Raw genomic sequence first — 24030 nt, 5'->3', positions numbered from 1 at the left:
GTGCGGCAAAACTCTTATATATTAAACATGGCTTTTTTTCCAGGGACATTTCTATGTTCTATGAATATGCTATGAATTTTCATTGCACAGTTTGACTTCATACCACAGCCTGAAATTGAACTAGGGCCAAATGTGTCCTTCACTGGTCACACTCCTTGGATCTGGAAAACCTCCCTGTTGTTATTCTATTTATGTTTCCTCCTCTGGGCTGACCGGCCCCTTAGCCAGGCGAGGGGCGGGCACCTTTGGAGGCTGCAGCTGGTGAGTTCCACCTGCTCTGCTCGCAGCGCAATGCAGGGCACTGGTCCTGGAGGAGGCTGATTCTAAAACGTGCCCCTTGCAATACCCAGGAGCTCTTTCCCGCTTTCCTGTTGCAAGTTCATCAGGGAGAGAGATCATGGCGCCCTAGCGTTTGGGTTGATCATTAGCTACAAAGAGATCAGTCTCCTCAGTGTTCCTTTCCTCCCCCCCTCCCTCGCCCCGCTTCCTCCATCAAATGTAGGCTCTATTTTTGACACACTGCATGCAGTTTTACAAGTTAGCATTGTGAATGACTGAATTTTAAGAAACACAAGTCCTTCTGAATATGGCCTGGCATTGCATTAAAGTTGGAAACAGCTTATGACCTAAAAAAATTGTGTTAAAATTTTAAAATAAAATAAAAAGGGAGACAAAATAAAACATACAAATGTAACTAAAAGCAAACCACAACATCAAAAATGATGTGTCAGAGTGGACAGAGATATATTTGAGATAAAGAGAGTAAACACAGAATTTCTGACCACCCGAGACCCTGATCCATCCAAGTCTGTGACAGTAATGCTCCGCTCAATTTGCTCCGTTAATTCATTCCAAACAAAGCCCAAGTATTTAAAAATTGCTTTTCAGAAATAGGATCAATTTGGTGCTCTTACAGCCATTCTAGAAAGTTGTAAGATCCCTCTCTCCCATACTGCTCTTCTCAGTCCATTTATTTTCAAATTCTGAAAGGGTCTGTCAGGTGGAGTACAATTTCACCTACGGTATTGAAATACTATAAATGAGCTAGTGACTCTCCCAGGGATGGCAAAGGTCCTCACCTTAGAAAATAAAACTTTAATCTTCAGAGCAATGTTCTTCCTTTGCCAGAATTACTTATTATCATCCTCATGGGAAAACCTCTATATAGGAAATTAAGAATTTGTTTGGGATGGTGGGTGTATTTTCCTGTCTGGGTCTCAGATGTTACCTATGTTCTCATCCTAACCAGTGAAATCAAGGTGTAACATATTTTATAATAAACGTTTCTATTGGCCATAAACCCATACCCTCCCCGCTGTTACTTACATTGGCGCACTGGAGAATTCTGCATCGATTGGGACATTTGGGGCCCATCTCGGGCAACACTGATTCTAACACGAATATTTCTCAGTTGTTCTTTGATTCACTGTCTGTAGGAAACAGGAATAGAAAAAGTGTATGCCTTTTTATCATAATTTCTGAAGCTTTGAAACCTTAGCAAACTTTCATAGTATCTCGTGAGTATTTGAAACTTCTTTTTGAAATGATCTTAATGTTCTAGGTTTTACTCCTCCTCAATTTATTCAGATTGAAATCTGGTTGAATTTCTAAGGTTCTAAGATTATTCTAAAGACTTATATTTCTTCTAAGTCATGCAGAAACCAGAGCTGTTTTTAAGCAGGTGTGTGTGTGTGTGTGTGTGTGTGTGTGTGTGTGTGTGTGTGTGTGTGAAATCATGTTCCTCATTCGTAAACAACAGGATGCAGGGCACAGGTGAAGAAGTGGCGAGATACTGAAATAGTTCAGGTGGAAGAAGTGCTGGGTACAAGTGTGGATGTATTGGAGACAAACATTTCACAATTACCCAGTGACCTTCGACGGAAAGCTATGAAGCGCTCTCTTGGAAAATGGAAGAGTTTTACTCCATGTCCTTGGTTTCATTATGGTCCGACCTTTGGGGTATTTCCTCCAGGAACTCCAGCACTTAGGTGGTTTTAACCTACAACCCCTTCCACGGAGCCTTGAGTCTTATATAGTGTAGGGGTTTCGGATGCCTGTGATCTTGAGCAGCATTCTTGTTCATGCCATGATGGAGAGGCTGTGCAAACTCAAGACGAAGGACAAGCATTGGGATTGTGTTCTTGAGATCTTACTCACTTCTCAGCCAGCGTGGTGTTGTTAAGGGACCCTGGCTCAAGAGTCAGAGAGACCTGGATGCTAATCTCTGGTCTTTATGACCATTGACCTTGGGCAGAGAGTTCACCTTCCCCTGTAAGTTTATCCAAGGAGTAACTTCCTTGCAAGGTGAAAGCAGAAGTGCATGCAGATGGCCTAGAAGGTGCCGGGCTTCTCTAAGTAGCAGCTCTGATATTTTATTACGATTCCCCTGGGAGCAGGACTGGCTTTGCAGGATGCAGACAGTGTTAAGCACAAGGTACTATTACTGTTTTATATTTTGCCTGAAACTAAAATGAAGATGAATTTTTATAGTCCAAGATGCTCTGGATAATGAGATCATCCCTGGTCCCCCCAAGCGTGAAGGTTTCATATCTGCCTTGCTTTATTAGTGAAGATAATTTTTTCCTTGGCTATTTTTGGATGTGTTCAAAACAAGGCAGTTTCATGTTAAGTAACATAATTTCCTCCCTGTCTCCCTGCACTAAATGAAGAGGAGTTAAGTCCCTCGAGGCGAGTCGTTTTCACATGTCCAACATGCTTCCGCGAAGACTTTACACTATGTCTGCTGGGAACACGGGGAATGGCCTTGGGCAGACTTCTGCTCCTCATCAGCCTCTGTGGATGGAGCTGAGTGTTCATCCTGTACAGTGGCCCCATTCCACCCACCAAGACGGACCGTGGGCACGTGTGATAAACTGGACTGGGAGTCAGACAAAACGAATTAAATTATAATTCTACCGCATACTGGCTGTGGGAACTGGAGTGAGTCATCTAACTTCCTGAGCTTCCATTGGCCGCCTGGAACATGGGTATAATGTAACACATATTCACAAGATCGCCATGGAAATTGGTAAAGCTACATGGACAAACACGTGTCTTAAGGCCGGCACCGAGTAGGCAGTTGTATCAACCCAAACTGACAAGAGCAGGAAAGAAATTCATTGGCTTGCATAGCCCAAAGCCCTAGGAGCAGGGATGACTTCAGGCTTGGCTGCATTCAGGGTCAATGACCACCCTAGGTGTCATCTCTCAGCCCTGTTTCTTCTAGGATGGCTTCCCTCTGGCTCCACCTGGTGGCTGCTAGGAGCTGTGGGCTGACCGCACACCATCAGCCTATAGAAGAGATACTGGTATTCCTGCCCTATGCTGACCATTACATTCACAACGTGTCAGGCACCGCACTGAGCACTGTATGCAAAGCCCACAGGGTGTGAATTGAATGGGGTGGTCTTCCCAGGTCAGGAAGGGGTACTGATGCCATCTGAGGGGAATGGATGTGAGGTTTAAAAAAAACACTGACAACGTGTCCAATACAACTTCTAATAATTGCTCAAAGCAAGTGGGTGAAGTGACCGACTGCAGTTAGCAGCATCACTCAGAGTGGTGCTGAGGTACAGAACACTGGGTCTGTCACAACTCTGGCAGGGGGCACTTGGTGGGCAAAGGGGCCAGAGATGCTGCTAAACCCTCACTCACCGACAATCCTCCACACAGAGCTATCAGGTCCAGTTATTTGATTGAGAAACTCCGCTCTTGCAGGGCTATCCACCAATGACAACAATCACTAGCATTTACTGAGTCCTTACTACATGGAAGTCACTGTACTAAGCATTTTGCAAATACAGGATCATTTAAGCCACTCAGTGATTATAGAAACTAGGGGCTGTTATTGTTTAAATTTTTATTTATTGATTTAGAAAGAGGAAGAGAGAGAGGGAGGGGGAGAATGATTTGTTGTTTCACTTTTTCACTTATTTATGCATTCATTGGTTGATACTTGTATGTGCCCTGACTGAGGATCGAACTGCCAACCTGATGTATCGGGATGACGCTCTAACCAACTACCTGGGCAGGGTGCTATTCCCATCTTAAAAGGTGGGCATCTGCCTGACTGGTCCAGTGGAAGATTCAGGGGTCACACTCAGATCTTCTTCCAAACCCTGTTGATTTCTAAAAAGACTAAGTATTACCATTCTGTGGGCAGTTAGCCTACTTCTGATTTTTCTTTCTTTTTAAAACTGGATTTATTGGGGTGACATTGGTTAATAAAATTATATAGGCTTCAGGTGTGCAATTGTGTGACACGTCACCTGTGTATGTAGTGTGTGTTCACCACCCAAGCCAAGCCTCCTTCCACAGAGGAAGCCTCATTCTTAATTGACTAATCAGGGTTGAGGGAGAGAGGGTATCCGCCCACAGCCAGCCCCTGAGATACACTCTAACGTATACATTTTCTTAGTTTACTTCATTTCTGGAATCTTCTCTTTGTCCTCTCTTTGTCCGTTTGGTTTGGAGTGCAGGCTCATACAGCGAGGATTGGTCACCTCTTCCGGGCAGCAGTGGCGTGACTACAGGCCAGTAGGGTTTTTCAGATGCTATTTCTCCCCCTGCTCCCCATTCTCCCCCCAAGCAAAGCTGACCATATCTCAGTTTTTCCCTTGAAGAAATTCAGAGTTGACACATACACTTTTTAGTAAAGTGCAGTTGCAGAATTAGTTGCCCCTGGAGAGCAAGAACATCTAGTATATAATCTGGGAGACTGAGGCACAGCTTGCTTCTGTTGTGAGAGATTTCTCTTGTCTTTTGTTTGTCTCTTTCCACCTGGAAGCCCTGGGGTGGCAGGGGCTCCGATGTTTGCAGGAAGATCCAGCTGACGTGAAGTGCTGACTGCGCGCCATCCCCCCGTGGAGCCATTCTGAAGTGTTTATTGTTCAAAGCAAGGTGGCAGGTGCCCGCGGGTGCCCTGTTCCTGTAGGAGCTGCTGCCGAGTTAGCGAGCTCCCTCGGCCCACCTTACCTCCCCACTGCCGGGAATGATCTCCGGGTTTAACACCCCCGGAGGGAGAGCCGCTCAGGTGACACTTGGCGAAGGCAGCACTGAATAATCACCACGCTCGCTGGAGCACTCTCTGTCCCAGCTGGAGACTCTCGGGAGCTTTCGACATTGTTTTAAGGGAACATCTGGGCGTGCCAACAATATGCGAAGACATCGCGCTCACAGGTGCTTTTCCTCACATGGAGAGCACACCTTTGTGAAAAAGCTTGTTTTGGATGGAAAGACATCCAAACAACCTCGGAAAAGAAATAATCTAATTCCTGTGTGTATCACTCTAAACACAAGTCCAATTGGTGAAAGGACTTTTCATTGGAAAAGAAAATTGTTTCCCCTTCTCGTCGGTGAGTCTGCAGCTGAAAGGACAATTATTCTGGGAGAAATCTTTGAATGTTCTCTATTTGTCTTGATTCTAAGCTATTAATTGTCTCTAGTTTCTGAATATTTTATAGAGCATGTCCTCATTCTTGTTAAGAGATTGAAAGCAAATTAACAAATGGCATGTGCCCACCCTCCCCACTATGCTGCTGAGATGGACTTGAATGGAGGTGAACTTGATCTCAAGCACGGGCTTGCTCAGAAGTGAAATCACTTCTGTTGCAGAGAAAGCAGAAGCTGCTATTGCACCAGGTATACCATTTGTTCTAGGATATTGCCTTTCCCAAAATTATCTATCTATATAAAAGCCTAAGGGACTGTTACAGCCGGTCGACCAAACGACCTACCGACTAGTCGCTATGTTGTGCACTGAGCACCAGGGGGCAGAAACTCAACACAGGAGCTGCCCCCCGGTGGTCAGTGCGCCCCCACAGTGGGAGCGCCACCAGGCTCATGGCTGGCAAGCACAGCTGAGGCAGTGCACTGCCTCTCCCGCCTCCGTGTCAGGGGCACAGCAGCCCGCCCAGGCTCGGGCTCCTCTCCAGCTGCCTGACACTTGTGTACTACCACATCCTTGGGGGATGTCAGACTGCTGGCTTTGGCCCAATCCCTGAAGGCTGGCAGTCCGACATCCCCTGAGGGGTCCAGGATTGGGAGAGGGCACAGGTCAGGCTGAGGGCCCCCACCAGTACACTAATTCATGCACTGGGCCTCTAGTTTTAATTATAAAGTGGCACAAATGAATAGGAGGAAGAATTCCCTCTACTCACAGAATAATCTCGTTAATGACCATCATTCATAGGCGTCTCATCATCGTGTGCCTGCTCTCTGCCAGATGCTGTTGGGTGTGGGGTGTGAAGTCAGATCCCAAGGCCACCATTGTAGGCTTAGCTGGGTCCCCCGAGCTCCTGTTATCACAGCACATGAACCCCTAAAGGAAACGGTGACTCCCTTAGGACCTTTGGGGAAAATTAGACACACATCAGTGCCTCCTATCTGGCGACCATCTTTCAGAAGTTTATTTTAATGTGTATTATTTATCTACTTTTTCCAGGTGAATTGAGATATAAGTGACATATAACATTGTTTAAGTTTTAGATGTACAGTGTAATTTGATTAATTGCATATATTGCAAAATGATAGCTATAATAAGGTTAGTGAATACCTTCACCACCTCATGGAATTACCTTTTTCTGTGGTGAGAACATTTACGATTTATTCTCAGCAACTTTCAAATATATAATACAGTCTTTTTAAACGATGGTGACCATATTTTCCATTATAGCCCCAGAACTTACTCATCTTCTAACTGGAAGTTTATACCTTTGACCAACATCTCCCCACCCCCCACCCCCACCCCCAGCCCCTGGTAACCACATTCTACCTTCTGTTTCTATAAGTGGAGTGTTTTTAGACCCACGTGTCAGTGAGATCATACAGTGTCCATCTGTCTCTGTCCACCGTACTTCACCTGCCACAGTGGCCTCGAGTTCCATCCACGCTGTGACGAATGGCCGCCTTTCCTTCCTTCTTTGTGGCCGAGTAACATGCCCTGGGCAACATTTTCTTTACCATCCACCCTCTGGTGGACACAGGGTGTCCCCAGGCCTGGCCATTGTAAAGAATGCTGCCATGAACATGGGGGTTTGAATATTTCTTTGAGGTAGTGTTTTTATATCCTCTGGACAGATACCCAGAAGTAGGATTGCTGGATCAGGAGGTAGTTCTATTTTTAATTTTTTTTTAATTAAATCTTTATTGTTCAGATTATTACATTTGTTCCTCTTTTTTCCCCCCATAACTCCCCTCTTCCCAGTTCCCGCCCCACCCTCCGCTCTCACTCCCCACCCACTGTCCTCATCCATAGGTGCACGATTTTTGTCCAGTCTCTTCCCGCATCTCCCACACCCCTTTCCCCCCCAAGAATAGTCAATCCATTCCCTTCCTATGTCCCTGATTCTATTATGATCACCAGATGATTTATTCACTTGATTCTTAGATTCACTTGTTGATAGATGCATGTTTGTTGTTCATAATTTGTATCTTTACCTTTTTCTTCTTCTTCCTCTTCTTAAAGGATACCTTTCAGCATTTCATATAATACTGGTTTGGTGGTGATGAACTCCTTTAGCTTTTCCTTATCTGTGAAGCTCTTTATCTGACCTTCAATTCTGAATGATAGCTTTGCTGGATAAAGTAATCTTGGTTGTAGGTTCTTGGCACTCATCACTTTGAATATTTCTTGCCACTCCCTTCTGGCCTGCAAAGTTTCTGTTGAGAAATCAGCTGACAGTCGTATGGGTATTCCCTTGTCGGTAACTGAGTTTCTTTCTCTTGCTGCTTTTAAGATTCTCTCTTTGTCTTTTGCTCTTGGCATTTTAATTATGATGTGTCTTGGTGTGGTCCTCTTTGGATTCCTTTTGTTTGGGGTTCTCTGCGCTTCCTGGACCTATAAGTCTATTTCTTTCACCAGGTGGGGGAAGTTTTCTGTCATTATTTCTTCAAATACGTTTTCAATATCTTGGTCTCTCTCATCTTCTGGCACCCCTATAATTCTGATGTTGGTACACTTGAAGCTGTCCCAGAGGCTCCTTACACTATCTTCGTATTTTTGGAGTCTTTTTTCATTTTGCTTTTCCAGTTGGGTTTTTTTTTGCTTCTTCGCATTTCGAATCTTTGACTTGATTCTTGCGCCCCTCTGGTCTGCTGTTGGGTGTCTGTATAATATTCTTTATTTCAGTCATTGTATGCTTAATTTCTAGTTGGTTCTTTATCACAACATCGAGGGTCTCATTAGATTTCTTGAGGATCTCACTACATTTATCGGCGGCTTCTAGACAGTTCTTGAGAGACCTTAAAAGTGTGGTTCTGAACTCTGTATCCTCCATGGACAATTTTGTCCTGTTTCTTTGTCTCCGCATTTTTTATGCTTTCTTGGTGCACCCCCTAGTGGTCTTTGTGCGCAGTCTTGTTGTAGTTAAGCCTTGATTGTTGTCGGCATTAGTGGGGGTGATTTGACCTCCAGGCTAACTGGCTATGAGAGTCCGCTGTGTCTGCAGTGGGAGAGCTTCTGTGCTGGATCTCTAGGGTGGTGCTAATCTAGCATTTGCCTGAGGCTATCCGGCAAATGGCTCTGCGCAGGGCTTGGGCGGGGCAGGTCCCTGGGGATCTACAGGGCGGGCGGAGCAAGCAGTTATGGCTGCTCTCAGTTCCGACCCTAGGGGCTCTGCCTCACAGAGTCCTAGCAACCGCTGCAAACCTCGGAGAGAAAGCTGCCTTCGAGTTCCGACCGAAGCCAGACAGTCCCGCTTCTCCCGTTTGAGTCTGGGTCCCTAGAGACTCGCCCGGATCTGGAGCTCAGAGTCTGAAACTCCCTCCCGATTGAAAACAACAACCGTGCCCTCCGCCGCCAGCCCACTCCGCATGCACTCCGCACCTTAATATTTCACTTCAGCACTGCGCCTCCTCTGAGTCTGGGTATGATATTCTCTTTCCTCCTAGTTGTAGAATTTCCACTCAGCCAGCCTTCCTGTGGTTCTGGATGATGTCCGTTCCGTCTTTAGTTGTTTTTTGAAGTGGTTGTTCAAGGAAGCAATCTCCGGCGTTAACCTATGCCGCCATCTTGGTTTTCTCCTCCTATTTTTAATTTTTTTGAAGGACCTCCATATGTTTTCCTCAATGGCTGCACCAATTACTATTCCCACCCACAGTGCACAAGGATTTCCTTTTCTCTGTCTCTGCCAGCACTGTTACTTCTGTCTGTTGCTAGTAGCCATCCTCCCCATGTGAAGTGATTTGATGTCCCTGCTGATGAGTGATGTTGGGCATCTTTTCATGTACATGTACCTGCTGCGTTATGGTGTGGCCATCTCACAGTAGGCCAGTGATGGCGAACCTTTGACACGCGTGTCAGAGGTGACACGTGAACTCATTTTTTTGGTTGATTTTTCTTTGTTAAATGGCATTTAAATATATAAAATAAATATCAAAAATATAAGTCTTTGTTTTACTATGGTTGCAAATATCAAAAAACTTCTATATGTGACACGGCACCAGAGTTTAGTTAGGGTTTTTCAAAACGTTCACACGCCGAGCTCAAAAGGTTCGCCGTCACTGAAGTAGGCGATGGCTCCCTCCTGTGTGTGGGACCACTTTATCTGTGATGGTACCTCAGAGCTCCAGAAACGGCCAGCAAAAGTGAGGCATCCCTTCTTCCTTCAGACATTCACTGAGCTCTTCCTGATGGCCGGGTGTGGTTCCAGGCCTGGGGATGAGGCAGTGAGTGAAACGTCCAGGCGTTGTCATTTTGAAACTCACTCTCTAGAAGAGAGGAAGACAACACAAACCATTTAAAAATGTGAAATAGATGTTAGATCGGGTGAGTCGCACAGCGAAAAGTAAAGTTGTTTGAGAGGAAATGCCAAAGGAGTGTGCAGTTTGCAATAGGACGAGTAGGGCTGGCTTTGCTGAGTCAGGGACGTAAAGACCTAGAAGAGGGGGGAGAGTGAGCCATGGGGGGATCGGGGGAAGAGCATCCCAGCCGGAGGAGGGGGCTGGGAAGGTGCTGAGGGGAGTGGGCCTGCAGAGTGACTGTGCCCGGGGCAGAGTGAGCAGGGGTGGGGTGGGGAGGGCAATGTGTGGTAAAGGGGGAGGTGCTCTGTCAGGCTGTGGGACTTGAGGCCCTTGTAAAGGTTTGTCCGCTTTTAGTCTTAGCCAGATGCTTAGCCACTGGGGCTGCATCGAGCTGGACAACTGCAGCATTTGCAGGAAACTTCCCAAGACCTTCCTCCCCTCTGACGCCCATTGCAAGTCCCGAGATTGAATAATATGCTAAAGTGACTCATGGAAAGCTGTGCAACTCAGGGTTCAAGTTTATTACAGCAAAGGACACAGACAACATCTGTCGAGGGAAGAAGCTTGTGTGTGTGTGTGTGTGTGTGTGTGTAGGGTGTGTGTGTGTGTAGGGTGTGTGTTTGTGTGTGTAGGGTGTGTGTGTGTGTGTGTAGGGTGTGTGTGTGTGTAGGGTGTGTGTGTGTGTGTGTGTGTGTGTGTGTGTGTGTGTGTGTAGGGGGGTGTGAAGCCCAGGGAAGTAGCAGGCAGGAGCTTCCACCTTCTTCCCCCTGTGAGTCAGGGCCACGCTGCCCTCAGGATGACGGTGATCTCTATATTACCAGCCAGAGGCGCTCTCCCAGGCCACAGGGCTCAGGGTGTTTTGGGGGCTCCATGGCACACATGCATGATTGATTTTTTGATTACCCACATGGGTGATCTCAGTCCCACTAATACCATGATACCTGAAACCCCACCCTAAGTCATATTGTTCCTATGTGGCTAGAACCCCAGGCAAACAAAAGGGAGGTGTTCATGACCCCGAGGAGCAGCTAAAGCTGCAGGGAATGGGGTGCCCACCTCTCTCCCCAGCTGTGCCTTTCCTTTCTTATCACCTCTCTGACCTACATGGCTCATGCCACCGTGTTATTCTCGAACCATTCACATATGTAGATCTTGTCTAACCAAGTAAATTGTAACCACCATAAAGAAAAAGCCATGTTGCTTTTATTAATATTATTTTTCAATGACAATTGACATTTAATATTATTTTGTATTAGCTTCAGGTATATACATAGTGGTAAATAATCATATGATTTACATGGTGATCCCCCAATAAGTCCAGTACCCTCCTGACACCACACATAGTCAATACGATATTGTTGACTCTACCTGTGCTGTACTCTGCATCCCGTGACTATTGGTAGCGGCCAGTCTGCACTTCTCAGCCCCTTCACCTCTGAAAGCTGTGTCTTTCCCTTTGTTTGTACCCATCACGGCCACTATTATGATTTGCTATATGTTCGCCTGACAAGTACTGATTCCTTCAATTATAATATGCAATTACAAATGTAAAATTCAACGTTGAGTTAGTAAACTGCTTTTGCAGGGGTGGAGAGAAGAGTATTGTCAACATACATGTTGAGTATAAGATTCAGCCTGCTTTAGCAGTGTCCAAATATTCTAGATACACAGCTACATATTCAACAGACATACACACCCATGCACTTGAATCCATCTATAAAGTAAGGAAACATGGAACTGATTGGCTTACTGATTTCAGGAGTTTTCTTATTAACACTGCTTGGCATGAGATCATTCATTTTGGTTTATATAATTTCAATCCATTTGTATTTTTCTAATAAAGGATGTTGAGCCCAGCCAGTGTTGCTCAGTGGGTTGGGCGTTGTCCAATGCCCGTTCAATTCCCAGTCAGGGCACATCCTGGATTGCAGGCTCAATCCCCAGTGGTGGGTTGGGGAGGGGGGAGAGTGCGTGCAAGAGGCAGCTGATCGATGTTTCTCTCTCATCATTGATGTTTCTCTCTCTTTCCCTCTTCCTTCTTCTCTCTCTAAAATAAATTTTAAAAAAAAACATTAAAAAAAGTAAAAGATGATGCTGTGAAATGTGACTGGCAAAGAGAAGGGGTTTCTCAAGTTGGGCCTTCAGTGCCCTTGGGGACCATTGCGTTCAGGTGGCGACTGCAGAAGAGTGAAGACCGTGGCCTCCCAACACTCACGCTCAGTGCACTGCGGCCAGGCACCTGGCTGCCCTCCCCCTCCCCTCCCCACCATGTTGGAATCGCTGGACTTCGCCCTTTCAAGGCGTTCAGAGCGCAGTCATTCTGCTGGGACTGTTCTCCAGCTTACTCCAAACCATCCCCCTCCTGCGGCATCTCAGTGAAGCCTCAGTTTCAGAAGCCTGGCCCATGGGGCTGGGTCAAGTCCCCAGTTATGCGTTCTCTAGCACTGCCTCTCCTTCACAATGCATTTACGGTTCTTTATTGAGCACCAAATATGGAGGCCACGCCCAGTCTAGGCACTGGCAGGAGAGCTGAAAAGTCGGGACAGAGCTGTCTGCATGGCGCTCACACTTCAGTGCAGCAATGGAAATGCATCTCATTGAAAATTTGCTGTGCACCCTACATGCCATGTGTTGTACTTTCAGTAAAACTGGGTGACAGTGACTGCCATTATATTTATTTTTCAAAAGAAATGCAGGCTGAGGGAGGTTAGATGATGGGCACCAGGTCACGGAGCAGCTGAGGGCCATCCCAGCAAGGCGACCCGGAGCCCAAGTCCCGCCCCTCTTGCTGCGTTGCCGTTGCCCTGGTACTGGTGGTACTTCTGGGCACGGGTGAATGAATTTCTCACTGTTTTTTGGCGCTCTTGTTTTTCTTCTTGGCCAGTTGCACAAACCATGGTTTAGAGTGACAGGCATATCATTCGGGCAAAGTAATTATTGGGAAATTCAAAACTCGAAGTGCATTGACATGGCTACGCTATTCTTCTATCTGAATCCCTATCTTCAGAAAGGACACAGGAGATGGAAAACTTAAACTCATCACTTCACCTCCTCTGGGTTTCCATCCCTGCTCTCTGGTAGTGTGAGGCCACAGGAAGGAGCACTGCCGGGCCGGTGTCCGTGGGAAAGTCAGTGGGTAAGAGAAAGGAGGCCGGACATGGGGAGTGAAGTGTGTTCCCAGTGCTGTCTGGCTGGAGCCATTAGACCATCTTCGTTCTGGGCTGTTTCTCCGAGATGAGCCACAGACGTAAGGCCACGTAAGGCCACTAGCCCCCTTGATGTGTGTTCTTTCTACTTCCTTGCCTTTCTTCTTTTCTTTTCCCCCCTATTTCCCTCTTATTTGCCTTGGGGAGTTTGCCCATTGTATTGTTTTGACAAAGGTGTGCAGTAATGATTTTAATGGAGTTAAAGCTGCTTATGAAACAGCACATGAATCTATCTGGAGGGAAGGAGAGACATAAAAGAACTCGTGGGCTGAGGTTAGCAGAGACGGATGGAAGAGCATCTGAAGGACCATTTCGTTCATAACACCTTCCTGGGTCTCACTGTCCCACCTCCCACCAAAGGACACATGCCTGTGAACAGGGTGGACGGAAGCCTTGGCAGCTCAAACCCAGGCCTCACTGCTGTTCTGTGGAGAGCTCTTCAGAGCAAACTGCTGGCCTCCTGGCAGATCAGGTTAACAGGGGCAGTGCCCCTACTCTCCCCCAGCTTAAAAAAGGAATAAGCTGCTAACATTAAAAATTCAGGTTATTTCTCATAGAAATCAGGTGCTCTGGCTTCCCGATAATCAGAAGCTGTGGCCCCATTGGGCTCCTATGTCCCCACGTGACTAGGGCTGCTGTTCGGGAGCCACTCTGCCTGCTCTACATTGAAGTGCGTCTGAGCTCTGCATCCATTCACCTGGTGTAAACCTGATTGGATCTGAGTTTGTGAGCCCTGGTCCTTACTGTACGTGGCAGGTGGTGTGTGCATTGTGTGTGTGTGTTTGTGTGAGTGTGCATGTTTGTGAGGTGTGTGTCTTCCAGATCCTCTGGTGGAGGCAGGTGGTCTATTGTTGCTGTACTTTAAAGAATTCTTGATGCTCCAATGGTTGTGATTTCACTTGTTTTCGATCACAATAATTATTTAGAGATGCAGATGTCCTTAAAGGAAGGTTGTAGATTCATTATGTTGAGCAAAAGTAGACATTGGGCCCTGACTGGTTTGGCTCAGTGGATAGAGCATCGGCCTACGGACTCAAGGGTCCCAGGTTCGATTCTGGTCAAGGGCATGTACCTTGGTTGCGGGCATATCCCCAGTAGGGAGTGTGCAGGAGGCAGCTGATCGATGCTTCTCTCTCATCGATATTTCTAACTCTCTATCTTTCTCCCTTCCTCTCTGTAAAAAAATCAATGAAATATATTTTAAAAAAAAAGTAGACATTGGATGAAAGAGGGATTGCCAAAGAGGAGGTCTTGCCAACGAGCAGGTCATAATATAGATGGAGCATTTCACCAGCTGTGTTAAGATAAAATAGAGTAGAAAACATCAGCATGTTATAATTGAAGATGCATAAATAGCGAGGTAAATATACTGGCTCCTAATCTAAGCTACACTTATTACTGTGGTTGCAGTCACAAGAACTTTAAGAGCAACTGGATTGTCAAGTTTGAGAAACAGAATTTGATATTAAGCAATAAACTACCACTGTTTCTAGGTAACAGGTATCTTCATTCTTTTTAGAGCCAAGACTGGCATATACATAAGTAAGTAAACAACAACATTGGTCATAGGGGAAGCCAAAGGCCACTTCTTCCTCTTAAAGAGTTGACTGAGGCTACTTTCTCTTCTTCGGGAATGATAGTTCCTATTTGATGGGAAAAGGAGCTGTGAAAAATGAAGACCTTGCACAATTAGGTGTCACATTTGTCTGATGGCATCAGTGAGGAGGGAAGGGCAGTGAGCACTGGGCAGTGAGGGAGTCTTCCGGGAAGAGCTGGGACTTACTGAAACACATCAGTTCTTAGTTTTCATTCCTCATTGGATTGGCGTAACTTAATAATTAAAATCACACAATCGACCCCCTGAAGTAGTTCTTTATATTAGCTTACTGAAAGAGCCACCCGTTTATTCTTTTCCTTCTTCTCACCTAGCCCATATCAGTGAAATCCAAGTGAGGCAGGTTTTGACAGATTACAAACACTGAGCTATATGTGCTGAAAATTGCCATATGGCCGTGGTATCAGGCCAACTGTGGGAAATTAGATAGGGAGAAATCTTTCTATTTTTATTACATTAATTGCATAGACCAGGCTAGATAAAGTAATTAACAGCCGTTTGGGTGGAGATGTGCTTGATTTCCATGTTGTTTTCTTCAGATGTGAACGAAACTCGGCCCTCAAGCCAGGATTCAGTTTTTCAGCAGGAGACTCTGAGATGAAGGGAGTGGTATTGTGTCTTTGAATAATTAAGGTCTTTAAAATCAACAAACAAAAGCAACATCTTTGTTTACTGTCAATAGATATATAGATCAAAATCAGAACTATAAAAATATCCTTGCATGTAATTTTGCCCACGTCCTTTAAAATATTTAGAGTGATTAAATATATTGGTAATTCTACATATTGTGTATGTATATACACCCCTCCCCCTCCCACACACACTAAGTATATTTAGCAATTAAAGCACGTTTTAACTTCTTGCCTACCTGTGTGTACCAGTCTCCCTTGTGAATGGACTTCATTCTGGTTTAACAGTCTGAGGCGGAGATGACCTTCCTCTGAGTCGTTAACACTAACCATCAGACCACAGAGCTTCCCTGGGGGACCTGCTCTTCTGTTGGCCACGTTAATGCAGCACCATCATGATCCCCAGCAAAACCCTCAGCTGCATTTGGTCACATTGAGCGGAAGCTGGAGTCAGATTGGATCTCTGACTTTGGAAATGAAGGAATCCTTAAGGCATCGTCTGTAAGAGAAGTTGGAAGTGAGCCTGGGAGTCATGAAACCCTTAGCTCACCTCTGAGCTGGATGGTGAGGACGCTGGCGGGTCTGATTCCTGGACTGAAGGGGAAAGCAGTCCCGCAGGTCTCCTCTTTGACAGAAGGAAAGCGGAGTACAAGGATTATGCCAAAAATCAAGAAATGGCCTTTTTTACTTTATTAACTTTCTGCTTTGTTTCTTGAGAAAAAAAAAATCACCATGTTAGCCAAGAGAGATGGGTTCCTGCCTGTAGTAATAGCAGCTTGTTGGAAATGTGGGTTCTCGCTCACTCTGTTTAGCAGATGGGCATGAGTGTCCTCGCCTCATGCAACATCCCTGGGTCTGGTCTCCTGGTGCGTCCGAGGCTCTGGCGCCTGGCTCCTGGGGCGGGGCTCTCAGAAGCTCTGTTCTTGTTTCCACAGGATGTGTGAGACTGGCGAGGGGCTGTTTATCTTCCAGACGCGAGACGGGGAGGCCATCTACCAGAAGGTGCACTCTGCCGCGCTGGCCATCGCCGAGCAGCACGAGCGCCTGCTGCAGAGTGTGAAAAACTCCATGGTAGGTCGGGGTTCCTTCCTCAGGTCCCAGTGGGCACTGCCATCGGCTGCCACCTGGGATCCCTGTGCTGGAAACCACAGCCAGCGATTAGGCAGGGGTTTACTCCTGTCCTCACCCAGGTATTCCTCAGATTCGATGTCACCCTGGGACGGCCCGGAGTGGCCCGTGGCTGAGGCAGTCACCTCCTTATCTACTTTGTGCCACAGTTACTATAGGTGCGCACCTTAATCAGTTTGGGCTCCTATAACCAATACCATTGACTAAATGGCTTATAAACAACAGACATTTATTTATTTCCCTCCCTGGGAGGCTGGGAAGCCCAAGGGCAAGTTGCTCTCAGAGTCACTGTCTGCGGGGAGGGCCCGCTCCCTGGCTCATAGCTGGCTGTCTTTCCTCTCTGTCTTACACACGGAGGGGACTTGGCGTGTCTTTATAAGGGCGCTCTGTCCTCAGGACCTAATCGCGTCCAGAGAGGCCTGCCTTCTAATACCATCCATTTTGGGGTTAAGATTTCAATGTATGGATTTAGGGGGGACATGATTATTGGGACATAATTGCAGGGAGTATGTACATTAGAGTCAATTTGGGGTGTATGGACACCTGTGGGGGCACAGCTATGTGGGTTACCTGCCTATAGATATATGGTGATCGCTGTAGCAGATTTTGTAATTTCCAGTGTCAACAGGGGTCAGGGGAAAAACATAAGTGAGAGAAGAGGGCTGAGAGGAAACTGGAATGAAATCTCAAAAGCCGAAGACCTGACAACTGTTGACATGAGACTTTGGGCTCCATGGAGGAGACCTCTTGATTTTTTTTTTTTTCAGAGAAGCCAAGGATTTGAGTCTGTATATGCACCTCCCAGTCTGTAACTGTTGGAAATTCATTCTAATTAAAGCCAACAACAAAACTGTCCCAATATGTGGGCCAAAGAAAACTTGTCCATAGACTGCCTCTTGCCCATAGCCATGCATTTACCATCTCTGGTTGATAAACCTTCATAGTCTTCCAGGATAGAGACTCCACAAACACAAACACACATGAGCATCCACAGACGCTCTCTCGGGACACCTGCCCTGCTCGTTGCTTTGTATTAGGGACTGTCACCCATACCGAGAACTGTGATTCTTGAGTTTCTTCTTTGAGAAGAACAACATGAAACTGTAGTCGAATGCAGAAGAGTTAAACAATGCAAATCATGCATCGTGGCTGCAAACACAGGCAGGGCTGCCCATCTGGAAGGAAATCTGCAAAACCGAAGGCACTGTGTCGGCATGCTAGCACTGGGGTAGTTTGCACATTGCTGATGTAAACATGTGGGCTGGTTGGATTTAAAGAGGGAGGGAAAGCCTGTCAGTAGTATGATCTGTCCCAGAGCAGTCCTGAGTTATCCCAAGTGGTTGTGCATGCATTGCTTCAGGATTTCAGAGCAGGAATCGGCAAAGCTTTTTGTGAAGGGCCAGGGAGTAAATGCTGTAGGCTTTGTGGACTAAGATGGTCTCTATTTCAACTCCTTAGGTAAAGCAACCATAGGCAAAACATCATCAAATGGGTGTGGTGTGTTCCCAAAACACTTGAATTCAAGCTTCGTGTAATTTTCACATATCATGAAATATTTTCCCCTCATCACTTAAAAACGTTCTTTTTGAATTAATGCAGATTTGATATCCATTTCCCCATATGCTTACCAACTCTGGATATCACTATAGAGCTAGATAAATGGATGGATGGACAGATAGCTGGCTGGCTGGCTGGCTAGATTGGATGGTGGGTGGATGGATAGACATTAGCTAGTCAGCTGTACAGTCGAATTCAAGTCACTTCGAATTTACAGGGCAACATGTGATTGCATTAAAGTTGTATAGCTATCCATTAGACGCCTGCAAACATCTGAGCAGGTTTTTTCAAGATTACCTTGTTTGTGAAGCCGTCAATTAGCATAAATTGTTGTGTGCTTGGAAGGCAAGTTCTGCACACACATGTTTTTCCATTTACAACCTCCTCATTACTTCCGCTAAAATTAATCAGAATTATGAGTCATGCCTTCAGATTATCCCCTTGCAAATTTAACTGGAAAATAACATTTGTTCTTAATTCACTGTATGCTGAAGGGGTTCTACAACTGAATGTGATTTTAAAGCAATAGCGTTCTGTTTTAGATGGAAATGAGTAAGTGTCAAAATGAGATCTGAATTCCAAGGGAGTTAAACAGGATTGCAGAAGGCTTAAAAACCACGTACTTTGAATCAATTTCTGATTAGGGGAGAAAAGAGATGCGGTGCTAACATGAAGCAAGTGATAACAACATGACTGGCCACCCTCCCTGGGCTACAATTTTGAGTTTTCTGGTCATTGGAAATGGATCCACCCAGAGCTGGCTGTGTTCTCAACTAGGAATTGCCTTTATGTCACTGTTGGCTTGCTTCCCTGAGATAGCTAAGGTCACAAATGGAGAAAGATAGCGAAGCTAACCTCTAGGCTTAGCCTCATTATTAGGAAGCCCTGGTCCACTGCTAGCTGACTTCGTCCCGACAGAATCCCGCACTATGGGAATGCCAGTTGGACGTTGCAGCCTGGAGTGAATTAGCTTTGATCAGACTTATGACCTTGTGTCCCAGAGGTCATAAAGAGGAGGCGTGTGGGTTGGATAATAATAGCAAGTATTGCTATTGTGGTCGGCTAAGTAATGGCTCCCCAAAGATGTCCACATCCTAGTCCCTGGAGCCTGTGAATGTTTCCTTATGTGGCAAAAGGGATTTGCCAATGTGATCAAGCTAAGGCTCCTGAGATGGGGGGGGGGGTACCCTGGATTCTCTAGGTGGGCCCAGGCACCTAGGAAGAAACAGGAGGAGTCAGAGTCAGACAGGAGGCAATGTGATGGAAGCAGAGGGACAGAAAGAGAGAGACAGTGGAAGATTCTATGCTGAAGGCTTTGAAGGTGGAAGAAGGAGATGTGCGCTGAAGGATGTAGGTGGCCTCGAGAAGGTCATGACCTCGAGAAGGTAGAAAAGCCAAGGGACTGAGCCTCCCCTGGAGCCTCCAAAAGGAATCAGCCCTGTCTACACCTCATCTTAACCCAGTGAAACTGATTTTAGGCTTCTGGCCTCCGGAATAAATTGCTTTTGTTTAAAGCCACCACGTTGTGGTCATTTGTTACAACAGCCATAGGAAGTGAATACAATAATAAGATCAATAGTAATGGAAATGTATCATGCCTTTCCCCTGTGGCAGACAACATGTTAAGGACTTTCTGTGTTCTTTCTAACCCTCAAGATGACCCTTGGATTGAAGGCCTAAGACCACCAGCTTGGAATCAGTGGGTTCAAATTTGGAGCAGGGGTGACCTGCTGGGGTAACCCCAAATTACACTTTATGACTGAATCAAGCCCCTAATACATGTTTTCTCTGCCTGCATGAGATCTTCTCACTGCTGTTCTAAAAATTCCAAATTTGTGGCCAACATTCAAAAATGAAGGTTTCACATAAAACTCAGATTTCTGTACCGTCTTGAAAAGTGAAAAGGTTGGGTAACACTGATCTCACATCCCCACATGGCAACCATCAGCTCTGCCCAGTAACATCTGCCCTTTAGATAGAATGGCGTCTTCAGTTCTCCCAGTGCCTACCATGCTCGGTGTCACTCAGCAACTGGTCCTTCTCTGGGCATTTATGCCATGCTGTGGCGATGGAAGTCTCGCCTATGTTACTACATGTATTCATTTTCTATTGCTGCGTAACAGAGTCCCACAAACTGTGCACCATAAAACACACCCACTTATTATCTCCTGGTTGCTGTGGGTCAGAGTTTTCATATGGCTTAGTTGGGGTCCCAGCTTCAGTTTCTCACAAGGCTGTGGCACTGGTGTCCACTGGACTCCAGTCTCACCTGAAGGTGAGACTGGGGAAGGATCCATTTCCAAGCTGTTATGGTTATTGGCAGGATTAAATTCCTTGTGGTTGTAGGATAGAGAGCCTCAGTTCTTGTTGACTTGGATTAAAACCAGCCTTGCCACATGGACCAACACACCCACTTACTTAGTCCAAACCAGCGAGAGAGAGTCTCCTTGCTAGTTGGGGGTCATAATCCTAAGTATCATAATCATGGAAATGACGTCTCATCACCCTGTCATAGTCTATTAATTAAAAGCAAGTCACAGGTCCTTAACACCATCAGAGAAGGGGAGCACGGCGGCATGAAGACCTGAATGAGAAGATCATGGGGCCACCTTACTGTCTGCCCCTCACCATGCAAACGTCTGGGGTCCTGTTCATTTAGTGTTTTGATTTTACTTTTTTGATACTTTTTCTACTTTATGGTGTTTTGCTAATGATGTCATTTATTTATTGAACATCTGCTATAGGCCAGGATCGTTAGTAATAATAGCCACTACAGTTCATCAAGCCTCCTGCAATATGCCAGACACTCTACTTGCTTTTCCTCTGATCACCACAATATCTTTGTGAAATAGATGCATTCACGCATTCTCATTCATTTGTTCATTACAAAATGCTCATTGAGGCCATAGATACTGTTATGTGCTGTGGCATGTAGTGGTGACTGACAGGTGAGGCCCATGCTCCCCTGGGGCTTACAATTCTAGAGAATATTACTCCTGACTCTTGGCCTGGAAGGAATCACTGTCCCTGTCATATAAGTGAGAAGAACTGATTCTCGGAGTGGCTAAGTCACTAACCTGCAGCTGTAGAGCCCGTTATTGTTGGAGCCAGGAATGCAGGATCCCTGCATCTGGTCCTGAGCCTCTACCTGCAGCCACAATGCCTCGCCCCTTGGAGAGTGTGAAAGCCCTTACATCTCTCTTATATCCCCACTCAGCATTCTCAAATTATCCTGAAAACCTTTCAGAAATATCAACTTAGAGTATATCTTTTTAAAAAATCACTGTTTCAGGACACCCTATTTCTTTTGGTAGTTTTGGCACCAGAAAGCAACTTCAAAATTCTCCCCTCCCTTATTGCTTTTTAAACCAGTGTATTATTATGACTGCTCTAAAGGGGGTGCTCCTTGAGGCAGGTGGGCCTGGATTAGGGGAGACCCCTCTGTTGAGTGAGATGGCCCAGCTGCCGGCTGCCTTGCTGGAGGAGCCACTGGGAGTCTGGGGCACAGCTCGGGGCTCCCTGAGCAGCCGCTATTTTTGCCACCTTGGAGATCAGTGTCTATGACAGTCTAATTTTGGAATAAGGAGTGGAGGAGTGTGGGATGGTCCTCATTCCACGACGGGCCTGTCATTTCTAGAATTTCCTTAAGGCGCGAGTGAGCAGTGAGTGACAGGGTGGAGAATGACTGCAATTTGGCAGGCTTTCCCGGGCTGTGGGACGGGAGGTGACATGTGGGCCCCAGTGATGGCTCCTTGCACTCTGGAACCTGACAGTTACACAGGTGTGTGAGTTGAATCTGAATGACTCTCACTTGGTTTCCTCTTTTTTTGTTGGTGGGTTTAATTGACAGATTTTCTTCCACACTAGATTCTGCAAATAAAATTTGCTAATGAGTTTGTGGAATTCTTCCACAATTCTGGAAGCCAAAGTCATTTATAGTCAACCTCATTTAAAAAGCAATAGGCTATACATTTAAAATGATATAGAGAGAGGGCATCCAATGTGAGCCAGCACAGCCAAGGGTCCAAGGGTTCGGTGAGCCTGAGGGGGTGGTGGTGGTGGTGGGGGGGGGTGACTGTGAAGGATTAAAGAAAAGACAGACAAAGAGAATAAGCTGGGTCTATCAGGGGTGGGCAAACTTTTTGACTCGAGGGCCACACTGGGTTCTTAAACTGGACCGGAGGGCCGGAACAAAAGCATGGATGGAGTGTTTGTGTGAACTAATATAAATTCAAAGTAAACATCATTACATAAAAGGGTACGGTCTTTTTTTTTTTTTTTTTTTTTTTTTTTAGTTTTATTCATTTCAAACGGCGTGGGACGTAGTTTGCCCACAGCTGGTCTAGATGGACCTCCTGTGCCTGGCTGAGGCCATAGAGAGAGATCCAGAGGCAAGCTGAGCCTTTATTTTATAGCCAGAGGTAAACAAGGTAGTGGTCACCATAGTTACAATGTTCTTGTGAGTTTCACTTGTTTTGGCAGCACTTGCTCCACCCCCCTCAGCCCATTAGCTGCCCAGATAGGATCTAGGGGGCATCATAAGGTCAAGCTTAATTATGCTAAGAGGGCTGTGCCCTCTAAGCTGGGACTTGTTTGTGGTTTTGCCAACAGGTCAGTCCAGGTTTAACCCTATAGCTGCTCCCTACAATCTAAGAAGTTACAGCATCCATTTCATTACTATTCAGATACCAAAACAGAGCCTTGCCTGCTGGGGTTTTATATCTCCTCTCCTCCCCCTGGAACTCCCCAAAGAGAAAATGTTTCTTACCTTTTTTTCTATTTATGGGCTCTGATTAATTGGAATTTTTGAAAAGTGTATTGCTTAAAGCAGTTATCAGCTTTTTCCTTTTCCTGAATTAAACCCTTTTTATATTCTGATATATTAATTATCATTCAAAAACCATTGACCAAACACCTATCTACTACTTGCAAAGCAATAAGGTAGGCCTTATGGACAATATAAATTAAAGTATGAAAAACATTTTGCATCTTTAAAAGGAGCTTAAAATTTAGATAGGGAGTTACAATTTGTATTCCTCAAATCATGCAACAATATAGTCCTGTAAATTCACTTGGTTATTATCACTTTGGATGGGATCTTGTCCTTATTTATCAAAATTAAGTTGGTACATCTCTTCCCCCAGCAACAGTACTTGTAGGAATTTACTCTAAAGATACACTAGCAGAAACAGAGATGCCGTGGACACGTGCCTTCGTCCTTACATTCTGCTGTTTAGCAAGTGTTTGCTGAGCCTTGGTTTCGAGGTGCTGAAATGACTGAGGAAGATGAAGTTCACATTCTTGGGCAGCTTATTTGTAATAAGAGGCATAAGTGGAAACAGCTTATGTGCCCATCAGAAGAGGATAGTTAGAGAAACTGTGGCCTATGATGTCACAGGAATTTTACCAGGCCGTTAAAGAGCACAGAGAGAATCACACTTGGTAATAGCAAAGGTGTGTGAAGGGCATGAATGAGCAAGAGGCAGGGCGATAGGCCGAGTGGACATGCTCACACAAGGTCTACAAACACAACTTCTGAAGGACGCAAAGGTAACTGGTAACGTTGGTTACCTTTGTGAGGCAGGACGACGGTGTGAGGTCTGGGGAGGGACTTTTATATTTCACCGTATATCTTTCTTCTTCATTTGAGTTTTTTTTTAAGTCGTGGCTACATAATTGTATTTATAGGAACAGAAACAGTATTGAGCTTCTGGCACATGGCAAACAGAATTGATACCACCAATGGGGGAGAGAAAGGCCTTAGGAATGTATAAAAATTATGTGATAAGAGGTAATGATTGAAGCTAAGAGCTTAGTAGGTAAATTTTCAGGTGCTAGAAATGGGGTCTCCATTAAGAGGAAGGATCATCTTGTTGGAGAAGGTTATGCCTGAGCTGAGTTTTAGGATGAACTATAGTTCGCTACATGTTGCTACTGATGGTGATGATATCTGACATTTATTGAGAACTTACTATATGTCAAGTGCACTGAGTATGTATTAACACTAGACATGTATTAACTTTTAACCTTCAACCGACGTGTCTTTGTTGACATGGACACTGTCCTCCTATTTTTAAGGTTAAGAAGTTTGAAGTGTGGTGACCCAGCTAAAAGTGGAGGGAGCCCAGATTTAAATCCAGGCACCAGTGCCCAC

General features: G+C 45.5%; 1 protein-coding gene across 1 annotated transcript in view; it reads left to right on the top strand.

Annotated features, from left to right (window-relative positions):
• The window catches only part of DOK5 (docking protein 5), a 136013-nt gene that overhangs the window by 91175 nt on the left and 20808 nt on the right, over positions 1–24030 (top strand). The window contains exon 6 of the mRNA XM_059705256.1: positions 16127–16262. Coding sequence (XP_059561239.1) covers positions 16127–16262 — 136 coding nt within the window. The remainder of the gene's footprint in view (positions 1–16126; positions 16263–24030) is intronic.

The sequence above is a fragment of the Myotis daubentonii genome, chromosome 8 (assembly GCF_963259705.1).
Source record: "Myotis daubentonii chromosome 8, mMyoDau2.1, whole genome shotgun sequence".
Classification (NCBI taxonomy): Eukaryota; Metazoa; Chordata; class Mammalia; order Chiroptera; family Vespertilionidae; genus Myotis; species Myotis daubentonii.
This window is presented reverse-complemented; position numbering and strand designations above follow the sequence as displayed.